The sequence below is a fragment of the Lolium rigidum genome, chromosome 2 (genome assembly GCF_022539505.1).
Source record: "Lolium rigidum isolate FL_2022 chromosome 2, APGP_CSIRO_Lrig_0.1, whole genome shotgun sequence".
NCBI classification, from domain to species: domain Eukaryota; kingdom Viridiplantae; phylum Streptophyta; class Magnoliopsida; order Poales; family Poaceae; genus Lolium; species Lolium rigidum.
Genome location: NC_061509.1, coordinates 215,510,918 through 215,526,079, shown reverse-complemented (window position 1 = coordinate 215,526,079; position 15,162 = coordinate 215,510,918). Strand labels below are relative to the sequence as shown.

Sequence of the window (15,162 nt, the reverse complement as noted above, 5' to 3'; positions counted from 1 at the left end):
TTTTCCTAAGTCGACGTAGGAAAAAGGAGTAGTATGTGTTCATAAAAAAATATTTTTATAGTATGCATTGATATCTTTTTCAGTTAAAAGAGTCGACGAATGATAAATAATTGTTTTACAGTAGAGGTGAGGTGCGGAAGAAGTAACGCCAGAGAACGTGGACCAAAACGCCATTCGAGAAACACGCTTAAGAAATTATTGTTGTGGAATTAGTAGTGAAAAAGAATTACTATCAGATAAGTAACGCGGCTCGGAAAATTAGTGGTAGGTTGCTAACGTCAGTAAACTAAAATTAAAGCTGAAAATTTGTATCGATAAATTACTTTTAAAAATCGATACTCAACGACTCTCAGAAAATACTATTAAATAGCTAACCTTAAAAAAATGCTGCGAAAGTTAAACGCTGGCAAATTGCTGAAATAAATTTGCGCAAGGTGAGAAATTATTTTCAAGAATTGTTTTGTCAAAGTTGAAGATTTTTTAAATTTTCTGCCAAAGCTGAGAACCTGCTATAAGGAATTGTCAGGTAAATTGCCGGAAAAAACTAAAAAAAATCATGTGAAAAAAATCCCAAACGCTGTTCATGCGCTGCACTATTTATCCGCGCATGAACATTAACCTAGGGGCCTCTCGCGATCGGCTTTTACATATAGTATTATAGTAGTCTGAATCTTATTTTGTTTATCGTTTTATTCTGCGCTTATATCATTCACACCCGATGCTGCCTACTTTGCGTAATTTTTATCAGCAGGTTATAAGATAAACACAACACATCACTATACAGTTAATAACAAACCGTACATTAAAATCAAAAGTGATTAATTTTCTCATCCATCTGATGTCCTGTTTGAGGAGCTTCGCTCATGTACGTCTATATATAAAACGCCCATTGCCGCGTAGTACCATCGGTTCGAGCACACTACCCCAAAGAACACTTCGTCACTTGCTAACAAAAGAAGACGCAAGCAACAGAGAGACACTCTGCTGTCACTGAAACACACAGCCCGTGCCATGAGGCCAGGAGCCGAGTACCCCATGGCTCACGTTCCTGCCGCGGCCTCCTCGGCGGCGGCGCCCCGCTCGCCGTGGCATTCGCCGGTTCCGTACCTCTTCGGCGGGCTCGCGGCTATGCTGGGCCTCATCGCGCTCTCGCTCGTCGCCCTGGCCTGCTCCTACTGGAATCTCTCCGGCGGCGGCCTCGCCGGCCAGGGCGATGATGACCAAACCGATGGCCAGAAGCGCTCGGTCGCCAGGCTGGCAGGGGAGTGGCAGAGGCACGTGGTAGTCATCATGGCCGGCGACGAGCATCCGACTTTCCTGGCCACGCCGGTGACGACGACGGGCCGTGACGCGGAAGGCGGCGCCGAGCAGGCAGCCGACGCGACGGCATGCTGCGCCGCGTGCAGGTCGGAGGAGAGGAAGATGGCCGGTGCGCGCGTGGCGGGCACGCGGCCAGCCGGCTACGAAGACGACGCGCATAGCCGAAGTGAGCAACCTAGTAGTAGTACTAGTTCTGTAATTAGTTAGCGGGATAACTAGTAAGTACGATTAACATTGAAAGGTTTTATCTGTGATTTTCTGTTAGTTTTTCTTTTGGGAATTTCCGTGCTTTCTAATTCTGGAAGTGTAAATTATATAGATAGGCAATTATTGGCCGCTTAGGCTCCCTCCGTCCCATGAAACATGTCTGAGATATTTCTAAATTTAGATGTAAACATTAACTAGCATCTTGATACATTAGAATTTTGACAAATCTCCGACATGTTTTATAGGATGGAGAGAGTATATCGTTTAATCCAAATTTTACGGGGAAAATCAACATTTTGAAAGCTGGAGATTTCAAATTCTCCCGGTGATCTTGAGTAGCTGTGCTCATATGGAAACTCTTAATAATTTTCAAGTTTGAGAGGTTTGAAAAATACAGGAGGATTACGTATTTCACCTAGCAGCACGTAGCCAGACCATGAGTAAACATTTACTTGTATTAGTGTTATTTTTGGCCTAAAAGATTATATATGGAGGAAGACATGCATCATAATCGCAGGTCAGACCTGAAGCGGCTATGATCAGTGGGTCCGAAGACAGGTTTTGGCTGAGCCGTCTCCGGTCGTTTTTCTTTTGTCCGCATCGACCCGTCGCCTCCTGCATGTGACCATGCATGTCATGCATATCCGGCTATCCGAGAATTTTGGAATTATGAACCCGGTCGACATTGGAGGTAGGGGTGGACTAACGAGCTGCTCGGATCGTTAAGGCTCGGCTCGTTAAGCTCGTGATTGTAAAGGATCGAATCGTTAAGCTCGTTAAGAATAACGAGCTGAAATCATTGTTCAGCTCGACTCGTTATGTTCTTGCGAGCGCTCGCGAGCAGCTCGTTAAGGATCGTTAAGGAGGCAATGTAAAGAAAATATGTGTGCATTGCCTGGTGAGGAAGAGCGGAAGCATAGGTTTTTAGATCCTACTATAGGAGTTTCAAGTATGGTTAAAGAGCACTATTTTGCTTGGCCCCTTCTTGCCAAATATTTGAGATAACTAAAGGGACTCAAGCTGTCAAAACTGGTGAAGCATAGGTTGTTGCCGATCTTAACGAGTAGCTCACGAGCATAGTCAGCTCAATTGTTTAGCTCGTTAACCTTAACGAGCAAAAACTGCTGCTCAGCTCGGCTCGTTAACAAAACGAGCCGAGCTCAAACGAGTCGAACAAACGAGCACTCATTTAACTCGCCGAGCTTCGAGCTTTTTGTCCAGCCCTAATTGGAGGACTTTAGCTGGCCGGACGCATTTCGAACATGAAATATATTCGTTTTTCGTCTATCTGTCCGTCGGATCGCGAACATGAAGTTGGCCGTCTGACACTCTGACCACACTTATTCGTTTTGGTCGGGGTAGCGTAGCGGTCAGATGCATTTTTTGGATAAAATTTTACTTTAGTTTACATAGTACGGAAGGAAATAAAAAAAGCATAGAAAATAGAAGATACATTCCGCAGGGCTTCATCGCGAGCGTGAACATTTCCTCCTTGTCCAGGCCACGCAACATGTGGGAGAGCTGGTCCTCCATATGCCCGCTTCATTGGCCTTCTCCGCCAGGTAGGCGAGGTAGCCCATGTAGTTGTCCATGTCGTCCTGGACCTCCTTGCTCTAGAAGAGTTCACTCTCGGCGACTGGCGTCTCCTCCTCGTCCTCCATATCTTCACGCCCATGGGCGGGGTAGCGTCATAGTCATACTGGTCATCGCCGAGGAAACCGGCTCAACGCCGCGGATCTCACTTCATGTTGCTGTAGGTGTCCCACATCAACGAGTCGAGGACGTAGGCGGGTCCCCAAGCAGACCAGGAGGCGGGAGAGCCCTACGGTGTCTGATCTCCTCGAGTCGCGCCTGACTATGCCGCGGCACCAGCGGCATAGAAACCCTCCGTGCACTAAGGTGGCAACCGCCGGGGAGGTGGACGTCATCCCAACCTGCCCCCGTCCTGGAACGATAGAGCCACTTTCACATTGACAGGGTGCGGCTTCTTCGGCTTCGCTCCGAAGGACCCGATAGTTCTTGGGATTCCTACACGGCCAAGATACCTTGCCCATTGTTGTCTAGGACTCCAAGCTCCCACGACATTGACGACGGCGCTGAAGACCACTACTGCCCGCCAACGTGGCTGCTAAAGTTGAAGTGAGCCATTGATGGCTTCGTAGTGAAACTAGCTCGTGCAAGAGGCGAAGAGGCCGCTGCCCCACTTGAAGGCGGGCCCGGGGGCAGAAGAAGGACACATGAGCGGTACGTGTTACGTCCGTGGCGATGCATTGGCTGCCTAAATTTTGGCTATGAATGTGTCTCATGTTGGTATGTTTGCGCTGGGACTCCTGCACGCATGGACCAAAAAAGACCAGCTGATCCATTTGTGTCTATCCGCTTGAGATGCCCTTAGTGTAAAATATTGCTCTTCGAACCTTTTGCTACGTATGTAGTTTCCTCCAACTACGACTGTTAGAGCGATGGAGCAGCGGGAGAGGGTATGGTATGCTGTGATGAACATGGCAATGCAGTGTGCCGCTTCCTGGAGCATTGTAGCGGCCCGTTGGAGGCCGAACTTCAGGCGTGTTTGGAAGGAGTGAGGTTGGCACTTCAACATTGCCAACTACCAGGCATAGTTGAAATAGATTGTTCTCAACTAGTTCGTGCCGCTGAGGAGAACACAATAGATAGATCACTTTTAGTTCATTTAATTTCAGAGCTTAGAATTTCGTCTAGTCATGAGAGAGTTAGTGATGTTGTAAAAGTGGAGCGGTCTCAGATTAGGGCTAATCATAACCTTGCCAATCTAGCGAGAGTTAATCATAAAAATGTAGTTTGGTTAGGCTGGGGACATGATTACATTCTTCAGATTCTTGAGAATAATCGCTTTGTAACACTTGCTGACTAATAAAACTCCCTTTTACCCGCAAATGAGAGAGCTAAGCCCTGTTGTGCACGAGCTCCACGCGTTTTCCCGGTTGAAAGCGGTTCTCAATCGGGCTGGTTTTTCGATAAAGGGAATATATTAATATCAAAGGATACCAATTACACCCAGTCTCTGCAACAACGCAATGCTCTAAAACATTACGGATGCACACAGCCAAAAAAGAGAAAAAGAAAACTAAGAAATAAAAGTCCCGCTACAGTATCACAGCCCTAGCAACAGTAATACAACCACCACCAAGGCAACACCTGAAAATCAGACTCTTCAAAAGTGACGCCTCCAAGAAGGGAACAGTGCGCCTGCGCCGCCGTCGCCCGATCCAAGATCTTAGGTTTTCACCCTGAAGATAGTCTTCGCTCTCAAAACAATGCCTTCAACAAGGACATTGCCAGACACAACTAGTTAAGGCTAGACCTTGGGTTTTCACCCTGAAAGGTAAGACTCTGAACTAAACATGTGTTGCCGCCCCCACTTCCATACCATTGCTGCGAAGTCCGGAACACCAAACAAGCCCCTCAACAGCGCAAAGATTTGAACCCCGATTCGCTAGTCCTCCAATCCGGTCTTCATGATATTCTCTTCTTCTGACTTCACCATGGATCAACTGTCACTTGGTGTCAACACAGAAAAGAGCTTCGCGCCGCTCCCTCCAGACCAAACGGTCGGAATAAATGCATGGGTGCGCGCGACCGAATACCACCGATCCAGCAAACTCCAGGCAATAGAAGCACTGTTACACTTTCCGACGGCGCCTTCCGGAACTCAACACTCCGGCCAGATCGCGAGTCCAGACCTCTGGTAGTTCTTCCTCCTCACCCAAGAGAGGCCCTAGGACTGCCGCCTTTATTTAGGTCGGGCCCCATCCCGGCGACCATCCCGGGCTGGCCATACCTGCCGCCAGAGACACCATCTTTTCATGGGCTGGTAGAGCTTAAGTTCATCTGTTCATGCAGTGGAACAGTAAGCTGAGGTCAACTCCCGACACCTCGCTGCTGGTAAAACACTTGGTAGCTGATGTGTGTAACAAAAAGATCAAAACTTGATCGCAGTATGGTTGCCGGAGCTGATCTGGCAGCCTAATTGAACCATGTTGCAATCAACGTGTTCAAAACCTTTCAATTATTTCCTCCCAAAAATACTTTCAATCGTTCGTTTTTTTACTAATTTTCGGATGCCCAGATTTCCTCTCATTAAAGTCTGATTCTTGTCATTGTGATGCTATGTGCGATTCGTGCGCTCAACGGTCCTGTGGGCTGTGGTCGACTCCTTGTGATTTGTTCTGTATAACCAGACTGGGCTGGTAGGCTGGCCCGCTGGCTACCTACGGCATATCAAGTTTCTACTCGGGCTTTACCAACTGCAATTCTTTTTATTTTGCTGCTTTACCAAGAGAGAATCGGGGTGTTCAGTGGAAAAACCTATCTTCCACCTAGATGTGGGGTGTGGGGAGCCCCTATACAACGGGAGGTGCTACCCACCGAGCTGGTCGGTGCCGATCGGGTTACCGCACACCCCACGCGCCCCACGTTACCAACTGGGCCGCAGCCCAACAACAGGTAAGCTGTTTTTTTTTCGTTTCTTTTTGTTTTCTGCTGTTTGTTTTCTTTTTTAAAAGAAATCTTTTTTTAAATCTGAACATTTCTCAAATTTAATATTTTTCAAATTAAGAAGAAATCACTTTTTAAAAATCTGAACGTTTTTCAGATTTGAAATTTTTTTAATTTGAACAAAAATTTATTTTTTTCTATGAACAATTTCCAAATTTGAATATTCCTGAATTTGAACAAATTTTATATTTGAACAATTTTCGAATTTGAACGATTTTTATATTAGAACAATTTTCGAATTTGAACAAATTTCATATTTGAACAAAATTTCAAATATGGACGATTTTCATATTTGAACAATTTTTGAAATTGAACAGTTTTCATATTTGAACAATTTTTGAATTTTAGTAATTCTCAAATTTGAACGTTTTTCAAATTTAGATATTTTTCATATATAGACTTTTTCAATTTAAACAAAAAAAAATAAACAGAAAGAAAAGAAAATAAAACAGAAAACAGAAAACAGAAAAAGAAAAAAAAACGAAAGCCAAAACGAAACGAAAACGAAAAACGCTAAATGCGCTAGGCCCAATACCCAACCAGGGTGTGCGGCAACCGCATCGGCACCGACCTGGTCGGTGTATAGGACTGGCCCTATACAACGCTTTAAGCGATGACAGCTCTCGCGTCCGCTTAAAGAATTACGTGTCCCGATCTAAGATGGGCTCGGCCCATGTCACAATCCACATACGTAAAGTTACTGTGTCCCGATCTAAGATGGGCTCGGCCCATGTCACAATCCACATACGTAAAGAACCCTGTCACGCACGAATTTTTTTATCTCGTTCTTTCCATCTTTTGTTCAGATTTTAGAAATGTTGAAATTTAAAAATTGTTCAGATTCGAAAATTTTAATACGAAAAATGTTGGAACTTGAAAATTATTTAGAATAAAAATTGTGCAAATACAAAAAATGTTCAAATTCAAAAAAGTTCAAATTCAAAAAATGTTCAAGATCAAAAAATGTTTAACTTAAATTTGCTCAAATTCCAAAAATTTCAAATCTAAAAATGTTCGAACCTAAAAATTGTTCAAACATAAAATTTGTTCAGATTAAAAGATGTTCATATTTTTTTTAAAAATCAAATTTGAAAACAGTTCAAATCGGAAATAGTACAAACTTGGAAAATGTTCAAAAATCGAAAAAAGTTCAAAATTTAAAAAGTTTTAAATAACCGACCGGCAAAACAAGAAAAACAAAAAAAAAAGGCCCGTAGAACCGTTGTCGAGGGGGACTGTGTCGCTAGATACGCAAGAGAAGAAGGCCCGTAGAACCATTCTGGGCAAGGCCCGTAGACGGGAGGGGGGTATGCGGAGAGAGATCCCTCCCGCAATGAGCGGAGGATAGGGATCGCGGTGTATTAGCGCCTGCACGGCTGCACGCATGGCAGAGCGACCGTGCCGCGGCCCATATGTGTTACTAGCCCGATTTTAGGAACTATCTAGAACTTTTGGTTCGGTTTTTTCTTTTTTCTGTTTTTCTCCTTTCCGGATTGGCCGGTTTCCGCCGGTTTAGTTTTTCCTTTTTATGTTTTTCTTTTTTTTTTTCTGTTTTTTGATTATTTTTGAATTTGAATTTGTTTTAAATTTTGAATAATTTTTTGCTCAAATCCAAAAAAAAATCAGATTTGAAATTTGCTTAAAATTATTTTTTTCTCAGATTTGAAATTTGCTCAGAATTATTTTTTGCTCAGATTCGAAATTTGCTCAAATTCAAATTTTGTTCAGATTTATAATTTGTTCAATTTTTTCAGATTCGAAAGATGCCTAGAATTAATTTTTGCTTAGATACAAAATTTGCTCAAATTCAAATTTTGTTCAGGTTTATGTTTTTTCTTTTAAATTTGGAAAATATGGTTGCAAACCGTGGAGGTGTTGGGGTTCGAACTCAGCTCAAGATGTCCTGAACAGGATTGGCAACCACTGGAATAGATCTCGGATGTTAAAAGTGAAAAACAATGCTACTTCTTTTTAAGCGAGCACACGAATTAATGGGCCGGCCCATTCAGGATAAACTTCAGGCGGTGCAGTGCCCGCGTGCGCTACTGGGCACACTTTACGGATTTCCATGTTCAGTAAGATCGGCTTACAGGGTAATTGTTAACACTAAACGTCGACGCGAGGCCTTGTTGGAAGGAATCAAGGAAAGGCAACATCTTCAGACCAGAAGAGAGAGGAGAAAGTTTGGACCTCACTCTAGAAGGGTAAGGTACGTCGAAGATACAAGTGTTCCTATGGAGATTGGTGAAGAACTCAATCCTGAAGGGTGATGTGAGACATCGGCGAAACATGGCCACGAATGCATCATGGGGGATATGCGGTGAAGCTAACTCCTTGCGCGATTCGTTGTCGGAGTGTATGATGGCTTGCAGTGTCTGGGCATTGATCCAGAACTGCAGAACCGAGTGCTAAGCAATGGTTGTTTACCGATTGTGAAGAGATGGATAGCACCAGCTAGGGGGTTCGCCAAGATAAACGTTGACGTTGCGGTTTGGAAGAACCAGAATTTTGATGCAGTGGAAGGTCTGTAGAGCAAAAGATGGATTTTTTTTAGATATTTCCGTACTTGTTATATAGGGAATTTCAGACCGGAAAACTTGAAACGGAGGCTGAGCAACATGTAGCTCTTTATTTACAAACACTTATAATTCATGTTTTAAAGTTTTAAAAAATCCAAAATAAAATTTTAGAGATAGCCAATGATGTATGCTATAATAGTGTAAAATCTCAATATAAACAATTCATATTCTAGGCTACAGAGGGAGGACATGCTCTTGGCGCATGCAACCATGGCTCAGGTGATAGTACTTAAGAGTTAGAGAGATAGCTTAAGCAAACGCTTTGGTCGGACGTGTTCTCAATGCAAAATGATTGTTTCGAGTACAAAAAATTATCAACTGAAAGAAAACTTAGAATGTGATGTCTCCACGTCGTATAGTTTGTGTGTTGCGTATATCGGCTTACGTAAGTCTTAACATAATGATTCCGATTCAGTATCCAATCCGCCGACGTTCGATCCTAGTCATGGCCGGCCGATATACACGTGACTTGTTCAAACATAACTTTATTATTACACTCTTTGTTTGATCCAGCCGTCCTATATAGATATATGCATATGCGTAGCAGGCTGTCAGGACTAAACACGCGTTGTGCAGGCCCCTGCCCACATCACACAAGACTTGTTCTCGACACATGAAGATGTGTAAATATTCGAAATATCATACTCCTACTTATCGGCTAGCGTAGCGTCTCCCTATAAATACCAATCACACTCTTAAAGCTTCAAGCAGCACACATATCTACCAACCCGTTCTCTCAAAGCTTCAAGCTAGCACGTTCTTCCACATTCCTGCTAATTTCAACACTGTCTATAGTGAGGAGAAACGAAGAAATCCATATGGCCGCCATGCGTGTGTTGCTCCTTGCAGCAGCTCTCCTGGCCTTGGCATGCTCTCATGGCGCCACCGCCTCTGATCCGAGTCTTCTCCAAGACTTCTGTGTTGCAGACAAGATGTCTCAAGGTACATAAATATGTCCACAAAGAATTATGCATCGAGCAACTAGTTACTGTATTTGTTATCTTATATGACCACATCTATCCACGCAGTTCGCGTCAATGGCTTGGCCTGCAAAGATGCAAAGGAAGTTGTCGCCGAGGACTTCTACTTTTCTGGCCTTCATGTTGCCGGCAACACGGCCAACAAGCAAGGCGCTGTGGTCACCCCGGTCAATGTCGCGCAGATTGGTGGGCTAAATACCCTGGGCATCTCCCTCGTTCGCATCGACTATGCACCTAGTGGCCTCAACCCTCCTCACACTCATCCGCGCTCCACCGAGATCTTAACTGTGTTAGAGGGCTGTTTAGAGGTGGGCTTCGTGACCTCGAACCCCGAGAACAAGCTCTTCACTAAAGTTCTCAACAAGGGAGATGTGTTTGTATTCCCTAAGGGCCTTGTTCATTACCAATTCAACAAAGGCGCAGCCAACGTGGTAGCTATTGCAGCCTTGAGCAGCCAGAACCCTGGAGTGATCACGGTAGCCAATGCAGTGTTTGGAGCAGAGCCTTCCATCTCGGGTGATATTATCGCCAAGGCCTTTCAGGTGGAGAAGAATACAATAGAATCGATCCAGGCTCAGTTCTAAGTGAGTGACTTACCTGTGTTTGTTTGTCAAGTTGATTCCTATTTTGTCTTAGTTTCGCATGCAGTGCATTTTTATAATGTTGTAAGTTCAGAACCTTGTGTTCTCATGTGTATGTTTGTGCGTGCGGATGTGTGTGTGGGTCGAAATGTTGATTGTTTTGTGAGACCTTGTTGCTCTTAGATGATGTACTGCATTTGCTCTTTACGGTATTTTCTCTTTAGGATAGTACTAAATGTTTCATGATGCTGATTCTTCTCCCTTCACTCCACCCACACCCACACGTACTTATGGTACCTTTGGGTTTGTTCGTCATGCATATGACCTCTCTAAATGAACTCTGGTGAATCTCGTCGAAATGGATAATTCCATCATCTCCTAAAAAAAGATTTCATTTTACCACTCTCTTCATGCACTAACTTCATGATATGGTAAGAATGTCTTTCCGTAAGGTGTACTGATCGATGGTTTGATTTACATGTTAGTCTATGCTCTCTCGTGATGATGGGCAAACGTTTAAGAAATTTCTGATACATACAAACTAAATTTAAATTGATATCTCGGGTCAGCAATATGAGACGGGTAATTTAACCTGAAATTTATATTCTTGGACGTGCTTCTACATGCAACTTTATCTGATAGATCTGGTCCTTTGCGCTATCGTACACGGTATTTAGGAATTCCGAGATGGTAGGTCACAAAAGTTCCTTGAGTGTTCGTTGGTACAAGCATAACTAAGCCTAGTTTACCACGTGAAATATATTCGATTCCATCGCATGCATGGTATGTCAAGTGCTACTGGAATGGAGCAATAAATCCCGAAGGATCGACAAGCTACGTACACGGCACCGATCAATTCTCATCACTACACCAAACACATGGCGTCCCGGCCAACCGGCGACCCCGAGTCCCTTGCGACGACGCAGCAGGCCCCGCTGCTCGGCAATGCCGACGGACGGACGCGGACGACGACCACCGTGGTGGGCAAGGCTCTGAGTAGCACGGCGGACCTCGCGAAGCACCTCCCCACCGGCGCCGTGCTGGCCTTCGAGTTCCTCTCGCCGACCTTCACTGCCGACGGCACCTGCACGGCCGCCAACCGCGCGCTCACTGGCTGCCTCATCGGCGCCTGCGCCTTCTCGTGCTTCCTCCTCTGCTTCACCGACAGCTTCCGCGACCAGACGGGCGCCGTGCGTTACGGCTTCATCACGCCCAGCGGCCGCCTGCGCCTCATCGACGGAGCCGGAGCCGGAGCCGGAGCCTCCCAGCAGGCGCCGCAGGACACGAGGTACCGGCTTGGCGCGCGGGACATGTTGCACGGGGTACTGTCGTTCGTGGTGTTCCTGGCTGTGGCTATGGTAGACAGCAACGTGGTGGCTTGCTTCTACCCCGTCGAGTCCGGCACCACCAGGCAGCTGCTTGCCGCGGTGCCCATGGCGGCCGGAGCGGCGGGGAGCTTCCTCTTCGCTATGTTCCCCTCCACGCGGCAAGGAATCGGGTTCCCCGCCGCAACCACGTTTTGAATCAATGCTGTAACTGTTTTATGTGCATGCATCAGTTTGCTTGAAATGGAGACCTAGGTTTATCGAATCCACAGAAATATTGCTTATGGTGTAAGATCACTTGAATAAGACTTCTAGTTTTCGGCTAGCATTTATTTCACCGGACCAATAGTTCTATTGTATTGTTGTGTACTACTCCATCCCAAAGGTTAAAGCTTATATTTTTTATCAAAAGTTAAACTAAATAAGTTTGATCAAACTTTTAGAATAATCTATCAAAGAATATAATATTATGTAGATACTATACGAAAATATATTTCGTTATCTATTTAATGATATCAACTTTGTATTTTCCATGTTAATGATATTTGGTATTCCCTCCATTTATAGATATAAGGTGTATAGTTTTTTGAGAAAAGACTCCAAAATATAAGGTATATTGCCTTGGATAACCTGTGTGGATATTTTTTTAGGGATTTTCTTGTGTTCCCTTATATTTTGAAAACTCCTCTATTTTATCATGTCAATTGTCCAAGATCAATCCAGCCAAAACCTTGTGTAATTTTCTCTCCATATGTATTTCTTAATTTTCGTGCCAAAAACTATACACCTTATATCTAGGAACGGAGGGAGTAACCAAGTTTGACTTTCTAAAAATAAAATAAGCCTTAAACTTTGAAATGGAGGTAGTATTAATGATTTGGAGATAGGCTAGGGCTTAAGGATTAGTAAATGAGATTAAAAGATAACACCAAGCTCACATGGTTAGTTCTTTTATGTCTGGATTAATTCATCTCGGCTGGTGTGACATAAAAGAGGAGCATCATGTTGTATAATGTCGGGCTTACAAAGGGATCGGTTAGAATGCGAGCTTCATTTAGAAAATCGGGAAAAATATTTTGATATGATATAAGTTTATTAGGACATCCGGAGTAGTTGTTAGAATAGATAAAAGGCTGAGACTAGGAGATAGGATTAGGACCTTATTGTACTCAAGTATCTTCCCTTACTGTACCTCTATATATATTCCGTGAGGGTCAAATCAATACACAACAAATAGTATAGTTTCTATAATTTCTACATGAAATCAGAGCAGTTAATCTCACGATGCCGATTCTAGGTTCTTCCATCATTTCCGCATCTCGCTGCCTCCGGGAAGATAAATTTCCTCGAGGGTGCAGCGCCCGATATCGATCAAATACCGAATTGGTTTTTAAATAACAAGTAATATTTTTTTGAACAAATTATTAGTTAAATTTTTCCTAAAAATAAAGTGGGCTTGTATTTTAGGACGACCCTTGCAGAAAGAGATTGCACCCTGACCCCTCCTCTCCATAAAACAAATCCCCACTAGGACTAAATATTGCACCTTGTGGACCTTGAAAACCTAGAAAACACATCGCATCATGTGTACCACCAATACAGAAAAAGACAGCCGCTACCTCTTAAAAACCTAGCCGTCTCTACTTCAGCCTTCTCTATAGATCGGTTTGCAATAAGTGATCTTCAAACCACCAATGGAGAGGACATCGTTTGCATTAAGTGATCTTCGGGCTTTCGTTCGACGACGAGATCTCCTTCCCGACGTCAATGGTGATGTTGAAAGATTACAGTCCTCTAGGTATGGGCGTTCAAATGTCGATTCGTCAGATCAGTTTTAGATCTTTTCTCCTTATTGCCGTGAGGAGAATTATCCTCGCAGTTTTTGCCCCGATTCCTACGTCCTCGACAATGGTGATTCATACTCTCGGTTCCCCATCAACATCGACAAGGCTATTTAGTTGTTATTTCCAGACACACTGGTGTTAGTACTCTTGCCGATGTTGAATGATTACTTTAATGGTTGTGCGCGTGCACGCAGCCTTGGCGTTGCGGCTCAAATTAAAATTATGGGAGAACATTCATCGGTACTTACAGGTCTATGGTTTGTTATATATTTTTGGCTGTCTTCAGAAGAGTACAAGATTGTGTTCTGGAAGAAGAAATTTTTTGAAGATCTCAAAAATTTGTTGGTATCTTTTAGACTTTATTTTGTAATCGTTGTAGTCGGCTCGTGTATCTCTACCATGTACTATTTGTTACTATGAATATATGTGGTATTGATTGTAATTTTTTTATTGCACCTCGTGGCCTACTTTTAATATCAGAAGAACTGCCACTCGGAATTTTAGCTTATTCACTTTCGGCCCCTTTCGAAATTAAACATGGAGATTCTATGATTCGCCCAAAAAACACGAAGATTCGACATATAAGTTATTTTATTTATTTTGTATTCTCTGGTTGAAATTTTGAAATTGCGCATAAAAAAAAAGTGAGACCCCATGCATGTTCATTGTGTATCTATACGGAGCACAATACTTTGAAAAATTCACAAACTCGATTTTAAATTTCAATAAAAATCTAAAAATTTCATGATTTTTGTGTCACAGAAAGTAGGTGAAGCATCTGGTATAATCTTTTTAAGTTCTGGTACACCTGAGGATGGTAGTGATGACAAGCCACTCATAGAAGACTAGCCTACACCGTGTTGGCGCCCTCCTGATCCGGGCTGGATCAAAATAAATACGGATGGGGCCATTAGCTTAGAGGAACAGAAGGGTGGGGGAGGGGGTGTTGTTCGCTCACACCTCTCTTTCATTGGCGCATGGAGTAAGCCCCAGAGGGGTGTTACTGATCCTCTTACGGCTGAAGTGTTAGCCTTTCGTGATGGGGTGATTTTCGCAAAGCTGCGAGGCTACTCTCATGTGGTGATGGAGACAGATTGTTTGGAGATTTTTAATCTCTGGCACTCACGTCATGTTGATCGTTCAGCGGTGGCGCCTATCCTAGATGAAGTTGGGGAGCTGGTTTCGGATTTCGTTTCTTTCTTAGTAAAGCATGTTAGACGGTCTGCGAATAATTCATCTCATCTTTGTGCTAAGTTAGCTTGCACGCTTGAGATGACGAGTAGCTGGCTCGATGAGAGTCCAGCTTTTCTTGTATCCAGTCTAAAGGCTGATTGTAACGGAACCATAAATCAATAAAGCTCCTGAAATTCTCCGCAAAAAAAAAGACTAGCCTACACATGAGATTATCTAGCCTATTGAAAGAGATTGTGGACTGAGCGCACATTGCGTTGAAGTAGACAAACGCCCGGAGATCATTAGTGGCGCTCGGGTAGTCTGGAGACCACTCAGCCGCTATTGTGGTGCTGTAATATGGATCTATGGTATGATTTGAATGCTTTGGTGCTAGAAATTCATCATTTGGAGGATGAATATATTGCACAATTTGACACACACACCATCAATTCATCGTATGCATAGTAGCACAATTAATTGTACAACCAGTCCTACCACAACCATTAATTAGTAGCGTGAAACACTTTCAGGTACATACAATTTAGCAGATTATGTAAACTTGAAATTAGAGAAGATTCAGACCGCCTTCCCGCTCACTGGATCCAGCGAGGAAGTGTTCA

General features: G+C 43.6%; 3 protein-coding genes across 3 annotated transcripts; all 3 read left to right on the top strand.

Annotated features, from left to right (window-relative positions):
- Nucleotides 1-1,011: 1,011 nt before the first annotated feature.
- LOC124688118 (protein GLUTAMINE DUMPER 2-like) lies at nucleotides 1,012-1,646 on the top strand. The gene has a single exon (XM_047221835.1). The coding sequence runs from the start codon at nucleotides 1,012-1,014 to the stop codon at nucleotides 1,525-1,527; it is 516 nt and encodes a 171-aa protein (XP_047077791.1). The 3' UTR covers nucleotides 1,528-1,646.
- A 7,811-nt stretch (nucleotides 1,647-9,457) lies between these two features.
- On the top strand, nucleotides 9,458-10,203 carry LOC124688117 (putative germin-like protein 2-2). Its single transcript, XM_047221834.1, has 2 exons — nucleotides 9,458-9,581; nucleotides 9,668-10,203. The coding sequence occupies exons 1-2, from the start codon at nucleotides 9,458-9,460 to the stop codon at nucleotides 10,201-10,203; spliced, it is 660 nt and encodes a 219-aa protein (XP_047077790.1).
- An 875-nt stretch (nucleotides 10,204-11,078) lies between these two features.
- Nucleotides 11,079-11,723, top strand: LOC124690552 (protein DMP6-like). Its single transcript, XM_047223923.1, has one exon. It carries the CDS (start codon nucleotides 11,079-11,081, stop codon nucleotides 11,721-11,723), a length of 645 nt encoding a protein of 214 aa, XP_047079879.1.
- The last annotated feature ends 3,439 nt before the right edge of the window (nucleotides 11,724-15,162 follow it).